The 19,448-nt window shown below is 41.1% G+C and overlaps 1 protein-coding gene across 4 annotated transcripts in view; it reads right to left on the bottom strand.

The window, feature by feature from the left end:
* VPS8 (VPS8 subunit of CORVET complex) overlaps positions 1-19,448 on the bottom strand; it is a 313,830-nt gene that overhangs the window by 133,071 nt on the left and 161,311 nt on the right. For all 4 annotated transcript variants that reach the window (XM_073551536.1, XM_073551537.1, XM_073551539.1 and 1 more), the window contains 3 exons: positions 18,753-18,824; positions 2,799-2,918; positions 1,756-1,812 (listed from right to left, as the gene is read on the bottom strand). In XM_073551536.1, coding sequence (XP_073407637.1) covers positions 1,756-1,812; positions 2,799-2,918; positions 18,753-18,824 — 249 coding nt within the window. The remainder of the gene's footprint in view (positions 1-1,755; positions 1,813-2,798; positions 2,919-18,752; positions 18,825-19,448) is intronic.

Genomic DNA, 19,448 nt, shown 5'->3' with positions numbered 1-19,448 from the left:
TGACTGCAGCAGGTACTGCAGATCCATCCTTATTAATCACCACCCTCTTGATGAGAACTATAAGAAACAACACCAAATAAGTCCCAGATCGCTGGAACCATATGGCAGAATTAAATAAATAAGAAACATGAAATACTCAGGGGAGCATCAGGAATAGAGCACATACTGGCCTCTTCTACCCTGGAGACAGGTCCTCTATAATACACCCACAGAGATTACCTCAGCGATACATGTTTGAAGTTACTCTCTGAATTCTGCTAAAAGATTGGATGACAGATGAGTGTACAGTATGTCTCAGAGTCTGACACTAATGCTAAGTTATGTTGTTTATAGATTTCACAACCACTGCCCTTCCTTTATCAGCCTGTCAAATAATAAAGATCTGGCGTTACTCTCTCCCCGCAGCTTAAATTAATTTTGCCAAGAATCTATTGTAAATAAAAAGAGGGAGACAGTTGTGCTCAACAGATTCCTGGAAAATATCCAGCAATGAAGCCGTGATTGCACTGGATAGAAATCAGGATTTTTTTTGTAATAAAACCAATGTACTAATGCTGCCATTATTACTGCTTCAGCCCCGATGTCCTGTAATCGAAAAGCAATATCCGGTTCATACAAGGAATGCAAATGACAGTTTGGAAAACATTGCTCAGTTATATCCGAGGCTGCATTGTCCACATTAAGAAAATGGCAGCGAACTGGAATATTTCAGGCAAATTTATTAAAGGCAACATTGGGGTTTTTTTTTTTACAAATCAAGATGTATCAAACTCATCTATAGTTAATAGTAGTGCAAACCTATCAATTAGCAGGGTCAAAAGAGTCTTCTGATAAAACCATTGGCTGTTCCAGAGAAATACATTTTACATGACAAATTACTGATGACGGCGAGGATAACATGGAATTGAGGGCTTGCTTTCTTCCCGTTCTCATTTTTTAGGCCTCCAGTTAGGAGAGGTATTGCCATTTTCCACATAATCAGCTCTAATATAAGAGGGAGAGTGGGACATTTCAAATGTGACCTGATGTATCTACCTAAATCTATGATTAAGAGCTCTGCTCCAGCTCAAAACAGGCAAGCAAGGTATAGGTATGTGTCTTGACTTTATATGATGCCATACGGTTAAGTTTTTCAAAATTAATAAAGTCAAAATTTTAAAGGACGTCTCCATTCACGGACACCACGTAGCAGGCACAGGTTGCACGATCTCAGCCAGGTATGTCTGACTATGAAACACTGACTTTTCAGAGAAAACTATAATTTAAAAGCCGCCCACTGCCCTAAATTGATAGGTCTCTGTCTACATTTGAATTTTTTCAGTTGATAAGATGCCAGGACAAAGTTGAAACGCATTGTGATAAAATAAACATCATCATTGTTGAAGAATCGGCTTAGTCCACCAGCTCCGGCCATCTAACATGTTTTATCCAACTGGACCCAATCCATGCATGTATTAACAGAAACCTGTCAATCCGAGGCAGCGGGCGGAGGGATGCAGCTGGTCACCAGTGTGTCCAATCAGTGTACATGCAGGCTTGGTCCTTGGTGGCTTTTAAAGTATGTTCTCTGAAAAGCTATGGCGTTTCAGAGTCCAACATTCTTGGGTGAGATGATACAGCCGATGCCTGATGCGTGCCCCCTGTGGTTGAGCAGCTTGACTCACATAACAGGTTCACTTAAAGCATTGCCTGAAATGTGTATTGCACATGCCACAAATAAAGATCACTATGGGGCCTGTATCCAAGTGGCCTTACCTGTTGTCTTTCTGAATGTCTAGAATCATCATCTGGACTGCACAGAAACTCCAAAACCTATTAAAGAGAGCTGCATTAATTGCAAGAATTACATATTGCTCAACACATGAATACAATAGCAGATCTGGTTAAGGGGACTGTCACCCCCTGGACGATATTGCTCTATTACTATGGGCATACAGGTAATAGAATGGTAAACCAGTCTTACCTGTATGCCTCATAGCTGCGTTGAAGATCTTAAGAAATGCAGTTATAATGTTTTACGTTAATGATGTAGTCCAGGCTATGGGGCATGTGGTGCCTGGAAGAATTCCCTGCTCCTCTCAATATAATAGCACCCCCTCTCATATACGTCACACTGACCTGTGATGTGCAGTTGCAGCGCTGTATTCCAGGGCATGCGCAGTCCACTCAAGCGGTTGTGTGAAACTTCTATGGGCAGAGTCTTCCCCGATCTTCTGAGCATGCAAATCACTACACAATAGCAGACTCACCAGCGCAGAAGATGGATGAAGACTCTTCCTATAGAAGGGCAGATAACTTTCACATAACCGCGCAAGTGGACGGCGCATGTATGGAATTACAGTGCCAAAACTGCACGTCACAGGTCAGTGTGACAAGAATGGGATAAGGGTGCCACTTTAAATGGAGAGGAGGCAAGGATTCCTTCCAGGCACCACACGCACTGGAGCCTGGAAGAAATCATTAAAAACACTAACTACATTCCTCATGATCTATACTGCAGCTATGAGGCATACAGGGAAGACTGGTTTACCATTTTATTACCTGTACGCCCATAGTATTAGCTGAAAATCATCCAGGGGGTGAGAGATTCCCTTTCATAGTACGGTAATTCTCCTTCCTCCCCTAACCTACAAAAATCAATCACCAGAATCCATGTAAAAGACATACAATATTTATCAGGATTCCCTTGTGCTTTGTAGGGACAAGGGGTGAAAAATGCATTTACAGTAGAAATCTGATTTACACAATAGATACTCTTTCGATGATACATCCACTTTAAAATAAACTTTCATTCTTACCTGATCGAACAACACTCTATTAACAAAAAGTGTGTTGTCTGGTTTGGCCAGCTGGCGAGCCAAGAATGTGAAGAGGCAACCGACCTGGGATGGTGTAAAATCGGAGTTTTCAACCATAACCTGAAGGAGAGAAAACACAATGATATATACTGCATACAACACAGACAGGAAGTACGGAGAAATATTTACACTTCAATTATCTAAAGTGCAAATGCTAAGTTTTAGCAGAAAAGGTTCTGTTATTTTGAAATTGTGATTAAAAAAAGTTAAACATATCAGGTGAACGGTGAAACTTCATCAAAAACTCTTTTCAAAGGTGTCTTGTTTTTGCAGGACAACGCGCCACCACAAGTCTCGTGTTGCCCTGCAAAAACTCAATGGAAACAACTTGGAAACTGTTGACCATTCTCCATATTCTCTGGTTTTGGCTCCATCTGATTATTTTCTCCTTGTGAAACTCAAAAAAAAATCATTGAAAGGAGCAAAATTTATGACAAACGAGATGGTAATTGATGCTTTGGAGAGAGAATATATATATATATATATATATATATATATATATATATATATATATATATATATATATATATATATAGCTCTGGCAAAAACTAAAACCACTGCACAGTTTTATAAAAATCAGCTTCTCTACATGTGTGACAGCCATTCCATTCCAGTGTCAGTTGAATTCCCACCAGAGTACACCTCATTCTACTTAATGTGCTTCTGATTAGGTGATCACCTGAACCAAATCTTATTTAACGAAGGAAAGTATAAAAACCCCGCTGTGGTGTTCACAATCCTTTTGCAATAGGGCAAGCTGGATGGCAAAACAAGTGCTAGTAATATCCCAAAAGTAATAGGAATGAAAAAAATCTCTTAACCATGCCAAAGGAGTTGAAAAGAAAAGTCTTGATTGAGGAAAAGAAGGGCTCAATTCTGACTAAACTAGCAGAGGGATACAGTGAGTGTCATATTGCCTCCATCCTTGAAATTTCTAAGACAGCAGTCCATTACAACAAGTTCAAGCAGCAGACACTGGGTACAACAAAGCTACAGACTGGCAGGGGGCAAAAACGGCTCTCCACTGACTGGGATGACCGTCATCTTATCCAAATGTCACTCAGCAACCGCAGGATGACATCAAGTGACCTACAAAAGGAATGGCAAATGGCAGCTGGGGTGAAGTGCATGGCAAGAACAGTTTGTAACAGGCAGGGCTCAAGTCACATAAAGGTAGAAAAAAGCCTTTAATGAGAAGCAAAGGAGAGCCAGGCTGAAGTTTGCCAAAGACCTTAAGGATTGGACCATAGAGGACTGGAGTAAGGTAATCTTCTCTGATGGGCAAAGCTGAAAATTAGACTCAACACTTGGTCTTCTAATGGTTAGACGGAGATCTGGAGAAGCGTACAAGCCACAGTGTCTTGCACCCACTGTGAAATTTGGTGGAGGATTGGTGATGATCTGGGGATGCTTCAGCAAGGCTGGAATTGGTCATGTTAATCTTTTCGAAGGACGTACGAATCAAGCCGCATACAAGGTTATCCTGGAAAAACAGTTGATTCCTTCTGCTCAGGTAATGTTCCTTGTTGTGAGCTTATTTTCGGGTTTGCCTCTGGCTTCTGGTGAGTGTTATGGAGCTGGCTGTGCTGACAGAGGAGTAGTGAGTTCTCTATCTGGACTCCCTCTGTTGTTGAAGGGAGGTAATGAAGCTGATCTAAATTGCAGAGACCGGCCACCTGAGGAAGAGGACTGCGATTGGACATGAGGAGTTTGATTGGATTTAAGGCAGCCGACTCCCTAGTTTCTTCCTGGTGATTTTTCCTGACTGTGGCTCCTGGTTTCCAGTTTGGTTCCTGCCATTCCTAAAGCTAAATTTTCTCTGCTATTGTTCATATGAGTTTTTGTCTGGTTTACTTAGTTTTTGTGTTCAGCCAGCCCTGGCTGGGACTGGGCTGAATCCCCATTTTGTCTCTGATCAGTTGATCTCTTTTGCTCTGTCTTCAGAATATACCTGAGTGCTGATATAGTTATTTGAAGTCTAGCGACTTCAGGGCCTTTTTCTATCAGACGTGTTGGACATTCTTTTTGGCAGGGTTTTTTTTGCATGATTGCAGACAGCAGCTTTTCTTTCCTGTCCTTACTAGTTAGCGAGGGCCCCATCGTTTGCTCAGCCTATCTTTCTACCTGTGTCTGTGTTTTCATCTTGTTTCACCGACAATACATGTTGGGATCTGCTCTGGGGCAGTTTAGATTTTCCCTTTCTTTCTTTAGGCTTATTTAGTTCTCCAGCCGTGACGAGGCGTCTAGAACCACCGTTGGCATGCTCCACGGCTACTGCTAGCTGTTGTGGATAGGATCAGGGGTCTGCAATCCGCTAGTTACCAACCTCTCCGATTTTCTGGGCTTAACTTGCTTTTTGTTTTTTCCTCCTCGGTGACTCATTCATAACAGGTCCCCAACTCTGAGGACTGGTTGTTCCAACAGGACAATGCGCCATGTCACACAGGTAGGTCAATTTGTGGATGAAGGACCACCACATCAAATTCCTGTCATGGCCAGCCCAATCTCCAGACCTGAACCCCATTGAAAACCTCTGGAATGTAATCAAGAGGAAGATGGATAGTCACAAGCCATCAAACAAAAGAAAAACTGTAGAACTGCTTACATTTTTTTTTACCAGGAGTGGCATAAGGTCACCCAAAAGCAGTGTGAAAGACTGGTGGAAAGCATGCCAAGACACATGAAAGCTGTGATTAAAAATCATGGTTATTCCACAAAATATTGATTTCTGAATGCTTCCTGAGTTAAAACATTAGTATTGTTTCTAAATGATTATCAACTTGTTTCCTTAACATTATTTGAGGTCTGCAAGCACGCCATTTTTTGTTATTTTGATCATTTCTTATTTTCTGAAAATAAATACAAGATTTAGTGCTTGGAAATTCGAAGACATGTTGTTAAATTTATATAACAAAGGAGCAATTTACATTTTACTCAAAAATTTACCTATAAAGAGAAAAATCAAACAAAATGAATTTTGCAGTGGTCTCAATTTTAGCCAGAGCTGTATATATAAATACTGTATATACGCACAAAATCAGGGCCGAAAGTGTTGGCACCCTTGAAATTGTTCCACAAAATTACTACAATTGCACATGTTTTATTATACACATGTTTATGTCCTTTGTGTACTGGAAAAAAAAAACAAAAAAAAAAAAACAAGGCAAACTGGACATCAATTCGCACAAAAACAAACAAAATTGTTGACATCTTTCCAAAACTGTTTATGAGCAACTGTGTTTCAAGCATGTGATGCTCGTTCAAACTTATCTGTGGCAAGTAAGGCTAAGTGCACACGTACCGGAACTCTCGCGGAAATTACCGCGAGAATTCCGGAATTCCAGTCCGCGGAAAAATCGCATTTTAAATTCGAGCGATTTTCCCGCGGAAAAACTAGCATTTTGCAAGCGTATTTAGCTTGCAGAATGCTAGCGTTTTCCAAGCGATCTGTAGCATCTCTTGGAGAACTGATTGACAGGTTGGTCACACTCGTCAAACATAGTGTTTGACGAGTGTGACCAACTTTTTACTACTGAGGCCGCCTATGCAGCATCAGTAGTAAAAGATAAAATGTAAAACAAAATAAAAAAAATGGTGTTATTCTTACCTTCCAACTTCCCGCGCATTCTTTCCCAGTAATCCTTTGCGAAAATGCCCGCGATGACGTCCGTTCTCGCGGGATCGCGATGTCTCGCGGTTATTCGCGATGACGTTGCGTGAATGACCGAGAGACTTCGCAATCCCGCGAGAACGGACGCCATCGCAGGCATTTTCGCAAAGGACTACTGGGAACGGGAGCGTGAAGAGAAGCGGGAAGACTGTGCGGGACGTCGGAGGGTGAGAATAACAATATTTTTTATTTTTAAATTCTATTTTTTACAGGGATATGGTACCCAAAGCCCGGAGGACAGTCTCCTCTCCTCCGGACCGTGGGTACCATCCGCAAATGTTCTGCTTCCTTTTCGCATGGTGTGCACAGCCACATGCGGAAAGTAAGTGGAACAATGCATTCCTATGGGTGCGGGATCGCCGCGATTCCGCAAATTAATGAGCATGCTGCGGTTTTTACCGCAAAGCGATTCCGCCGCGGTAAAAACCGCAGCATTAGCACAGCATTGCGGAATCCCATAGGAATGCATGGGATGCTTATTTTTCGCGTCAAAATCGCGCGGTTAAAACCGCCGCGGAAACGCGAAAAAAATGCCACGTGTGAACTCAGCCTAACAGGTGTGCGCAATATGAAAACTCACACCTGACAGATAAAAAAGGGGAGAAGTTGAACCCATAACCCCAGTGCTGCACCTGTCACCAAGTTCTGAGCCAAGCCAGTAGGAAAAGGAGCAGCAGAGAGACCACTTCATATCACGAAGCTCGCATAGCTTCAGTGACCCTACTATCATAATCTCAGCACCACAAACAATTATAGAAGCAAACCTCAGCTTTCTCTCTATAAATATACAGTGGGGGAATTAAGAATTTGATCCCTTGCTGATTTTGCAAGTTTGCCCACTGACAAAGACATTAACAGTCTATAATAAGGGTAGGTTAATTTTAACATTGAGAGATAGAATATCAAAAATAACATCCAGAAAATCACATTGTATAAATTTATCTGCATTTTGCAGTGGGAAATAATGGTTGGTAGGGGATCAAATACTTAAAAAGTTCTGGCTCCTACAGACCAGATAGATGCCCCTAACTCATTACCTGCATTAAAGACAATTGCCTTACATAGTCACCTTTATAAAAGACTCCTGTCCACAAACTCAGACTCTAACGTCTACAACATGGGCAAGACCAAAGAGCTTTATAAAAATGTCAGGGACAAGATCATAGAACTGCACAAAGCTGGAATGGGCTACAAATCCATAAGTAAGACGCTGGGTGAGAAGGAGACAACTGTTGGTGCAATGTAAGAAAATGGAAGAAATACAAAATGAGTGTCAATCGACATTGATCTGGGGCACCATGCAAAATCTCACCTCGTGGGGTATCCTTGATCATGAGGAAGGCAACTTGTTAATAATCTCAAGGAAGCTGGAACCACAGTCACCAAGAAAACCATTGGTAACATATCACGCCGTAAAGGTTTAAAATCCTGCAGTGCCCGCAAGGTCTCCCTGCTCAAGAAGACACATGTGCAGGCCCATCTGAAGTTTTCCAATGAACACCTGGATGATTCTGAGAGTGATTGGGAGAAGGTGCTGTGGTCAGATGAGACAAAAATTAAGCTCTTTGGCATCAACTCAACTTGCCACGTTTGGAGGAGGAGAAATGCTGCCCATTACCCAAAGAACAACGTCCCCACTGTCAAGCATGGAGGTGGAAACATTAGGTTTTGGGGGTGTTTCTCTGCTAAGGGCACAGGAATACTTCACCACATCAGTGGGAGAATGGATGGAGCCATGCACTGTAAAATCCTGAGTAACAACCTCCTTCCCTCCACCAGGACATTAAAAATGGGTTGTGGCTGGGTCTACCAGCAAGACAATGACCCAAAACATACTACACAGCAAAGGCAACAAAGGAGTGGCTCAAAAAGAAGCACATTAAGGTCATGGAGTGGCCTAGCCACTCTCCAGACCTTAATCCCATAGAAAAGTTATGGAGAGAGTTGAAGCTCCGAGTTGCCAAGCGACAGCCTCAACATCTTAAGGATCTAGAGATGATCTGCAAAGAGGAGTGGACCAAAATTCCTCCTGACGTGTGCAAACCTCATCATCAACTACAAAAAATGTCTGACTGCTGTGCTTGCCAACAAGGGTTTTGCCACCAAGTATTAGGTCTTGTATGCCAGAGGGATCAAACACTTAATTCTCACTGCAAAATGCAAATACATTTATATAACTTGTACAATGTGATTTTCTTGATTTTATTTTTTATATTCTATCTCTCAATGTTAAAACTAACCTACCCTTAAAATTATACTGTTCATGTCTGTGTCATTGAGTAAACAAAAATCAGCAAGGGATCCAATACTTATTTCTCTCACTGTATGTGTGTAATTATATAAATCAGTAATGGCACAAAATTTTACCTTAGGGAGACAAAAAAATGCAAAAAACCAAAAAAAAAACAAAGGTGACCTGCTGACAAAATGACCTGCCCTTGCTGAATATTTCGTAGAAATTGGTTGTGAAGTCGTTAGTAGTTTCTTTTTCCCACCAGCTCATTTTCAAATCAGTGAGCAAGTATTATGATTGGCTAGCTGTAGAATGCTGCATCTGCAGCCAACTTATAGACGGGAACATCATTCCGACAGGACAGGCTGGCTGAACAAGAAACATGGCTTCACATATTAAGAAAATGGCTCCCAACTCAGGACCATATTTACCTCTATGTACAAGCGGATGCGTGTCTAGGACAGAAGGCTGCAAGTAGCAGCGCCACCATGAAGGAGTATAAAAAATAAATAAATTATAATATACCCCTGCTTTACCTCTGGTCCAGTGTCAGTATCGCCAATTTTAATTTGGTGGGAATAATCTATATATCCATTTCTCTGAAGGGGCCTTTACACATAGCGATATCGCTAAAGCGTCACCGATTTTGTGACGCAGCAGCGATATCGCTATGTGTGATACTTACCTCCGACCGGCTCCCCCGCTGTCTGTCGCTGATCGTGCAGCTCCATTTCTCATCGGACGCTTCCTGCTGCGCTTTCTGCTGGCGCCGACAAGAGACGCGTGGACGTCAGGATCGCCGCGTCTGAAAGGTAAGTAACGACCACTGCTGCGTCGCTACATCGCTGTGAGATCTGCCTGTGTGGCAGCTCACTAGCGACCATTTAGCAATGCACCAGCGATCCTGACCGGGTCGTATCGTCGGGATCGCTGGTGCATCGCTAAATGTAAAGGGGCCTTAAGTCACATCTTTCTACCTATCTATCCATCCATGATGAACAGAAAGAGGAGAGGAGTTATCTGAGGGCTTGAAAACCAGCATCATTGTAAAATAATGTACAGAGGAACTTGATGTTCCTTTATCCACGGTGCACAACATAATCAAGCAGTTATCAACCCATTGGGTTGCAGCTAATCTTCCGTGGACGGCAGAGCAAAATTAATGAAAGGATTGCAAAGCAGGACAGCCCGGATGGTGGATAAGCAGTCCCAATCAAGTTCCAAAGACATTAAGCTGTCCTGCAGGTCCAGGGTGCATCAGTCTCAGTGTAGAAAACCCAGTACCCTACTGCTGACACAGACATAAAGCTAGACTGCAGTTTGCCGAAATCTTTCTGGGAAAGCATCTTGTGGACAGACGAGACAAAGATAGAGCTTTTTGGTAAAGCACATTATTCTTGTTTACAGAACACAGAATGAGGCCTACAAAAGAAAAACCGTACGCACAGGAAAATATGGAAGTTCAAAGTTGTATTGGGGTTTTCTTACAGCCTCTGGGACTGGAAGCCTTGACTGTGTGCAAGGCATCATGAAATCTGAAGATTACCATCGGATTTTGGGTCGTATTGTAGTACCTAAAAACAACCATACCCTACACGGCTACAAGGAATGTTTTAAAGTTAATTTTTGAAAAATAATTTATTGATCAACATTCAAAATGTACATAATAAGGTGCACAAAGATCAATCAAAAAGCGGGTGGGAACAACCACAAACAGCCTGGTCACAAAATTGATTATATATAAAATGCTAGGTGGAACATGAAACTCATGTATCCATAAATGCTCCTACTTCTAATGAAGTTGCACAAATTTGTAAATATTTGAAAGCAACTTTGCCAGCAAATCAATACATGCACTGCATTATAAAAAATACATCATGGCGCCTGGCCACAGCTTGCCTTAAAGTGTCTATGTGCCAACTAAATAAATCTCAATGAAAGCAGAAACTAAATGGTACAAGGTTTGCCATTATTGAAAAAATTAGCCACCATTGTATGCACAACATGTTAAAGTACCTGTGCTGCTGTGTCGGGACCCACCACGTATCACCTGACGCGCTTTTCGGCGCTCCTTCCTTTTTAAGGAACGCCGAAACGCGCGTCAGGAGATACGTGGTGGGTCCCGACACAGCAGCACAGGTACTTTAACATGTTGTGCATACAATGGTGGCTAATTTTTTCAATAATGACAAACCTTGTACCATTTAGTTTCTGCTTTCATTGAGATTTATTTAGTTGGCACATAGACACTTTAAGGCAAGCTGTGGCCAGGCGCCATGATGTATTTTTTATAATGCAGTGCATGTATTGATTTGCTGGCAAAGCTGCTTTTAAATATTTACAAACTTGTGCAACTTCTTTAGAAGTAGGAGCACTTATGGATACATGAGTTTCATGTTACACCTAGCATTTTATATATAATCAATTTGTGACCAGGCTGTTTGTGGTTATTCCCACCCGCTTTTTGATTGATCTATGTGCACCTATATTATGTAAATTTTGAATGTTGATCAATAAATTATTTTTCAAAAATTAACTTTAAAACATTCCTGGTATCCGTGTAGGGTATGGTTGTTTTGATGCATGTGCGGAATATGACCCGTGTTTGAGGTCAAGGACTATAATGTTTAAATAATTGTAGTACCTAGTGTCAGAAAGCTGGGTTTGCGTCCTAGGTAATGGGTATTCCAGCTGGACAGAGATCACAAGCATACTTAAAGAAGCATCCAGAAATGTATGGATACAAAGCACTGAAAAGTTCTCAAATTGCCAGCAATGAGTCTGCATCTAAATCCTATTGAACACGTGTGGAGAAATCTTAAAATTCCTGTTGGGAAAAGGTGCCTTCAAATATGAGACGTGGAACAGTATACAAAAGAAAAGTGGTCCAAAATTTCAGTTTACAGGTGTAACAATTTTGTTGATTGTTATAGGAAGCGATTGATTGCAGCTATTTCCAAGGGTGTGAAACCAAATATTAAGTCGAGAGTGCCAGCAATTTTTGTGAGGCTCATTTTTGGGGCTGTGTGTAAAATTATGCCCAATTTGTCCCCCCCCTTCCTCTTGTTTTTTTTGCATTGTTCCAATACATGCAAAGGAAAAAACATGTATATAACAAATAATGTGTAACTGCAATAATTTTCTGGAACAATCTAAAGGGTGCCAAAACTTTTGGATATATAAATCTATACACACAGATGTATAAAGATATATACACACAGTAGGGAGAATAAGTATTTGATACACTGCAGATTTTGCAAGTTTTTCCACCTACAAAAAAATGGAGAGATCTGTAATTTTTATCATAGACACTTCAACGGTGAGACAGAATCTAAAAAAAAAAACCAAAAACACAATGTATGATTTTTACATAATTAATTCGCATGATATAAGTATTTGATACAATAGAAAAACTGACCTTAATATTCGGTACATAAACCTTTGTTTGCAATTACAGAGGACATACATTTCCTGTAGTTCTTGACCAAGTTTTCACATACTGCAGCAGGGATTTTGAGCCACTGCTCCATACAAATGTTCTCCAGATCTTTCAGGTTTCGGGGCTGTCACTAGACAACATTGAGTTTCAGCTCCATCCAAAGATTTTCTATTGGATTCAGGTCAGGAGACTGGCTAAGCCTCTCCATGACCTTAAAATGCTTCTTACAGCCACGCCTTAGTTGCCCTAGCTGTGAATCTCATTGTCATGCTGGAAGACCCAGCCATGACCCATCTTCACTGCTCTTACTGAGGGAAGGAAGTTGTTGGACAAAATCTCACGATACGTGACCCAATCCTTCCTCCCTTCAATATGGTGCAGTCGTCCTGTCACCTTTACAGAAAAATCACCCCCAAGCTATGAATTTTCCCCCGTGAAGCATGGTGGATTGGGACGGTTTTGTTTGAGTTGTATTCAACCATCTTCCTCCAAACATGGCGAGTAGAGTGGATACTAAAAAGTTCTATTTTGGTTTTATCTGACCACATGATCTTCTCCCATGTCTCCTCTGGATCATTCAGATGGTCATTAGCGAACTTCAAACATGCCTGGACATGAGCTGGAGTGAGCAGGTGGACACTGCGTGCCCTTCAGGATTTTAATCCATGATGACATAGTGTTACTAACGGTAATGTTTGACACTGTGTTCCAAGCTTTCTTCAGGTCATTGACCAAGTCTTCCCATGCTGTTCTGGGCGAATTCTTGACGTCTCAAATCATCCTTACCCTACGAGGCAAGATACTGCATAGAGCCCCAGACCGAGGAATATTGACAGTCATCTTATGTTTCTTCCATTTTCTTATTGTGCCAACAGTTGTTGCCTTCTCACCAAGCTGCTTGCCTATTGTCCCGTAGCCCATCATAGCCTTGTACAGGTCTAGAATTTTGACCTTGGTGTCCTTAGACAGCGCTTTGATATTGGCCATGGTTGAGAGGTTGGAGTGTGATTGATTGAGTGTGTGGACAGGAGTTTTTTTTACATGTAGCAAGTTCAAACAAGTGCAATTAATATAGATAACGAGTGCAGAGTAGGAGGGCTTCTTAAAGAAAAACTAACAGGTCCATGAGAGCCAGAATACTTGTTGGTTGGTAGGTAGGTAATCAAATACTTATTTCTTGCAATTTTATTTAAAAATCATACAATGATTTTCTGCTTTTTAATTTTTAGATTCTGTCTCTCATAGTTGAAGTGTACCTGTGATAAAAATTACAGACCTCTCCATTCTTTGTAGGTGGGAAAAGTTGTAAAATCAGTGTATCAAATACTTCTTTTCCCCAGTGTGTGTATGTATAACATATCTTTACTAGCTGAAGAGCCCATCGTTGCCCGGGCATAGTAACTAACTGTGGTTAGTTATAACAAATTACAATGATTGCACATTAAAACATTTCACATCATATATTCAACACTACAGATTTGCAACACAACTTAAAACGATTACCTAATTATTGATAGTATTTTATTTTCAACTCATTCAAGAGCCTTTTGATAAACATTTTTGGTTTTTCCTCTTGGTGCAAAGATGAACATATTTTTTTAGCAGTTCCAACTCTTGGTCAACTTTACAGGGCCTGTTCATGAGAAAAGCAAGGCGATTGCGAATCGATCCCAACTTCTTCAAGGACTGTCCCTGAGCCTTGCTAATGGACATTGCAAATGCCAGTCGAAGTGGAAATTGGAGGCGTTTAAAATCAAACGGCAAAATCAGATGGAATCAGTGGAATTCTTGGAAAGAAAATGTCCTCTCTCCTTTGGAACATCCTGTTGCTGAGCTTAGTATCTAATCCTATCCTGTGAGATACTGTGTGGTGAGCTGTGTATCTAATCCTCTATTGTGTGACATTGACTGCTGACCTGTGTATCTAATCCTATCCTGTGTGACAATGACTGCTGAGCTGTGTATCTAATCCTGTGTGATACTGGGCTCCCCCTGCAGTCTGTGTCGGAGGGTGGTCTGTGTCGGCACTGTAATAAATTGTGTTATTTCCAGCTTTACAGAAGGATGACAACACCATAGAAAGGAAAAGAATAGGCATCAGTTACCACCACTGTCCACAAGGAAAACTGTTGCTTACAGCAACCAATCACAGCTCAGCTTTCATCTTTTAAACAGCTCTGGTGAAATGAAAGTTGCTTAGTGATTGGTTGCTATGGGCAACACAGGCAGTGTACCCGTTGTGGTCAAGAAAATGTGCCTATGGGATGGAGGATGTGTGATGGGTATATGGGCATGGGAGGGGGTGATTAATTTCTGTCATGTGCTCTCTGCTCCTTTCTGGGGGACAGACAATGGCTGGGAGCTTAAGTTCCCGAGGATGCTAGATTTCTCCCACCCAGTCAGTGTCTGCTGAGGTGTTGTGGAGTGGGAAAACCATTGCTCACAGCAACCAATCACAGCTCAGCTTCTTTTAAACAGCTCTGGTGAAATGAAAAATGCTTAGTGATTGGTTGGGGCTTTGTGGAGTGGGTGTGACTGAATATAGATACAGTGCTTTGTGAAAGTATTCGGCTCCCAGGAACTTTTCAACCTTTTCCCACATATCATGCTTCAAACAAAAGATACCAAATGTTAGTTTTTGGTGAAGAAACAACAAGTGGGACACAATTGTGAAGTTGAATGAAATTTACTGGTTATTATAAATTTTTGTGGAAATACAAAAACTGAAAAGTGGAGCGTGCAATATTATTCGGCCCCTTAATACTTTGCTGCGCCACCTTTTGCTGCGATTACAGCTGCAAGTCGCTTGGGGTATGTATCAGTTTTGTACATCGAGACTGAAATTCTTGCCCATTCTTCCTTGGCATACAGCTCTAGCTCAGTGAGGTTTGATGGAGATCGTTTGTGAACAGCAGTTTTCAGCTCTTTCCACAGATTCTCGATTGGATTCAGGACTGGACTTTGACTTGGCTATTCTAACACCTGGATACGTTTATTTGTGAACCATTCTATTGTAGATTTTGCTTTATGTTTGGGATCACTGTCTTGTTGGAAGACAGATCTCCGTCCCAGTCTCAGGTCTTTTGCAGACTCCCAACAGGTTTTCTTCAAGAATGGTCCTGTATTTGGCTCCATCCATCTTCCCATCAATTTTAACCATCTTCCCTGTCCCTGCTGAAGAAAAGCAGGCTCAAACCATGATGCTGCTACCACCATGTTTGACAGTGGGGATGGTGTGTTCAGGGTGAGGAGCTGTGTTGCCTTTACGCCAAACGTATCGTTTGGCATTGTTGTCAAAAAATTTGATTTTGGTTTCATCTGACCAGAGCACCTTCTTCCACATGTTTGGTGTGTCTCCAAGGTGGCTTGTTGCAAACTTCAAACAACACTTTTTATGGATAGCTTTGAGAAATGGCTTTCTTCTTGCAACTCCTACATAAAGGCCAGATTTGTGCAGTATACGACTGATTGTTGTCCTATGGACAGACTGTCCCACATCAGCTGTAGATCTCTGCAGTTCATCCAGAGTGATCATGGGCCTCTTGGCTGCATCTCTGATCAGTCTTCTCCTTGTTTGAGATGAAAGTTTAGAGGGATGGCTGGGTCTTGGTAGATTTGCAGTGGTATGATACTCCTTCCATTTCAATATGATCGCTTGCACAGTGCTCCTTGGGATGTTTAAAGTTTTGGAAATCATTTTGAATCCAAATCCAGCTTTAACCTTCTCCACAACAGTATCACAGACCTGCCTGTTGTGTTCCTTGGTCTTCATGATGCTCTCTGTGCTTCAAACAGATCCCTGAGACTATCACAGAGCAGGTGCATTTATACGGAGACTTGATTACACACAGGTGGATTATATTTATCATTAGTCATTTAGGACAACATTGGATCATTCAGAGATCCACAATGAACTTCTATAGTGAGTTTGCTGCACTGAAAGTAAAGTGGCCGAATAATATTGCACGTCCCACTTTTCCATTTTTGTATTTCCACAAAAATTTAAAATAACCAATAAATTTCATTCAACTTCACAATTGTGTTCCACTTGTTGTTGATTCTTCTCCAAAAATTTACATTTGGTATCTTTATGTTTGAAGCATGATATGTGGGAAAAGGGATATAGATATACACACACATACCTACATATATTTATATTATAAATGTGACTGAGAATCAGGGTGTACAAACAACTCCCATTTCTTATAGTCTTTTTGCCTAATCTTTTTATGGAATAGACTGTGAAGAATATGTACACACGTATGGAGACAAACTCAAAATCATCCCAAACCCTACTAACCCACACAACATATGCTATACAACATGTGCTGCAGGAAGTAAGTGGATCAGAACATGTGCAGCAGATTATTTGTGGATCAGCCCTTGAAATCCACATTATTAGTGATTATTATGTGCTATTGGTACATTATTTCTTGTAGAAAAAAAAGATATAGATTCAGCACCTATGTTAAAATCCCAGGGTTTATTTTAGGTTTTAAAACATAGTATCATGGTAAAGTTCACACTTGACATGGATTGTATATCATATCCTTGGCCAGGTTATGGTTAAGAAGCATTACTTCGAAACGCGTCAACCCGGTTATTGAATTTTTCGTGGGACCATCTCCTCGGATATGATATACAATCCATGTCAATTGTGAACTTTACCTTGATACTATGTTTTAAAGCATGAAATAAAGCCTAGGATTTTAACAGAGGAGCTGGATCCATTTCTTTTCTCTACATAGACTGCTTCCCCCTGGATTATGGGATCCTATGCACTTGATGATAGGTGAGCTGATAAAGTTATTACATTATTTCATGCATATCCAGCACATATGGACGCACTGACCCAGAGAGGGATTCTGTCCCTTGGGACTTGAACCTGTATTTTCTTAGTAGGTAATGAGAATACTCTCTGAACCCAAACAGTCTAAACAGCTGGTTTGGGCTTCTAATTTAAAGCGGATGGCCAGTTGAGAAAATCTATTTTCTTATAAGAAATGAATGAATTCTGAGTTAAATGTTCAGCATCATCTTGTGATTAGAGTGCAGCAGCGACAAGGAGTCTGTCGCACTGGATGATCTCTCCTGTGTTATATAAGCAGTCCATTGGTGTGAATGTTCATTAATGTGCATTTCCCCTGCAAATTACTGACTGGTTTCCCTACAGATTCCAGCTGATTGCTATGCATCCCATCAGCTTATTCTCAGTCATGGATCTCCAAATTTCCCACTAGTCCACAGATCTGTGAAAAATATGGATAGCACACGGATTCCATCCACGTGCGATCTGTCTGCTGTCCGTTATTAACATTGTAATGGGTAGGAGAAGCTTTGTATTTTATTTTACAGAAGTGAAAAATCACTCATGAAACAACGATGGTAAAAACTGACACGGACCATACATTGGTGAAACTCTGATCCAAAATACTGATGAACTGCAGACAGTGTTTTAATATAGAATAATGTCTGATGTCTAAATGTACTACTAACAAGTAGGGATTGTGAAAAGTGGAGAACTCCTTTAAATTGCCATTTTCAAAACCTCATACTGCACAGCACTCGAATAATCGAGGTCTGAGAATTTTACACTTTACAGACATAATGTAAGAAGCAGCCTAGGATGGTGTAATTTGTTGTAGAGTTCAAGACGCCTTTATAAAAAGGATTTTCTAACGAAGGGTCATTAAAAGGGTTTATCCAGGACTGAACTAATTATGATCAACTTGGGATCAGTCATCAATATGAGGTCAGTGAGGGTCCAACAACGAGCACCTCCAATGATCAGCCGAAATCTGATACAACAGCGGGCAGCTGTAAGCAATGTACTGTGGGACACAACCGAAACACACATTTAGTTGTTTAGCTGTTGCTGCAAAGTTCTGTCTTCTTCAGCCATTCAAATAAGTGGGAGATAAAGTGCAGTATTTAGCAGCCTCCACCAGCAATGTACGTGGCTGCTGTGCGCTTTCTTGTACTTCGCTTAGATCCTGCCTGTGCAAAGGCAGATTTCAGCTAATCCGTGGGGTCTCAGACTCCATTATTATACCAATGACTTTAACTACTAATAGATCACCAATAGTTCAGTACTGGAAAATCCCTTAACGGTACCTATGGACCACAATGCTGTACTGACAGTCTCCTGACCAGACCTTACACCCTCAAACACAAAGCTGCAAGGTCTGGTTGGGAACCCCCAAGGCAGTCCAGTCATTGTGGTCAGTATACAGACTGATATTCGTCTGTGTGAACTCAGATTAAAAAGGTAAGAACAAAGGTCAATAAAACTGGAGAAGATGCCATGCTAGGAATCACCCTACATTTCTGTAGGATGTAAATGGCCAATCTGGCTGGTAACAGGTGAAGTATGCATGAGGAGGGAAAGTAACCATACATATCCGGAGAGTAGACAATACCAATGTGCTGTGCGGTGTTAAGTGCTTGGCCAGTGAAATCCGGGGTAATGTTACAGTACACAATCTTTGAGGAACCTAGTGCTATTAGTTTAGTAGAGGCCTATGTAGAAGACTCCTACTACCACGCACATACCTTTAACAGGATGTCCACTATCCTCTGTTGATGCTCCACAGCTTGTTTATCATTGGTAAAATCTTCAAATGTCTAAAAACACAAAAATAACCCTCAGCACATGTATTAGCAAGTCTCCCGTTATCTATAATCACTTCTCTCTCACTGCAAATCTGCTGCAGAGGAGTGAAGAAAATCTAATGAAAGCCGTGTGAAGAATCCTCCCCCAACTTCTCCCATGAAGATCATTCATCTCTGTTATGCAGAGCATATATTAGTGGTTAACTGAGGATTAACCAAGCGCTCTCATACAATCCTCATCACCATCCATCACCGATATCCATCACTCAAATACACGGAAATACAAAGTCACCCCTGATTTCCTTATCATTGAAAGGACATTATACTTAATGACCACTTTTTTTAGAAACACCTGGCCTTTCACTTTCCTGTATGGAAAGTAGACATTTCAAGAAATAAAGTTTTCCAATTTGAGCGAGTTCAAGTGAGGCATGGTCTTCGGAGATAAAATAGCCAGGGTCCAATTTCAAAAACTGTTAGTGTGGAGAAAATACATTAAAAAAAAATGGTGTGATTGAAGAAAGCAATCCAGAGAAAGTGGATCCTGTGGACGTAAGCAACTTGTTCGTGTGCTTTGAAACACCACTAGAGGTTCGGCTATCGTACAATATGCCATTCAATACCATAATCCATGGG

The sequence above is a fragment of the Dendrobates tinctorius genome, unplaced genomic scaffold (assembly GCF_039654945.1).
Source record: "Dendrobates tinctorius isolate UK_male_01 unplaced genomic scaffold, ASM3965494v1 ptg000177l, whole genome shotgun sequence".
Lineage (NCBI taxonomy): Eukaryota > Metazoa > Chordata > Amphibia > Anura > Dendrobatidae > Dendrobates > Dendrobates tinctorius.
Note: the sequence above shows the minus strand (reverse complement) of the source record. Positions and strands in the feature narration are given on the sequence as shown.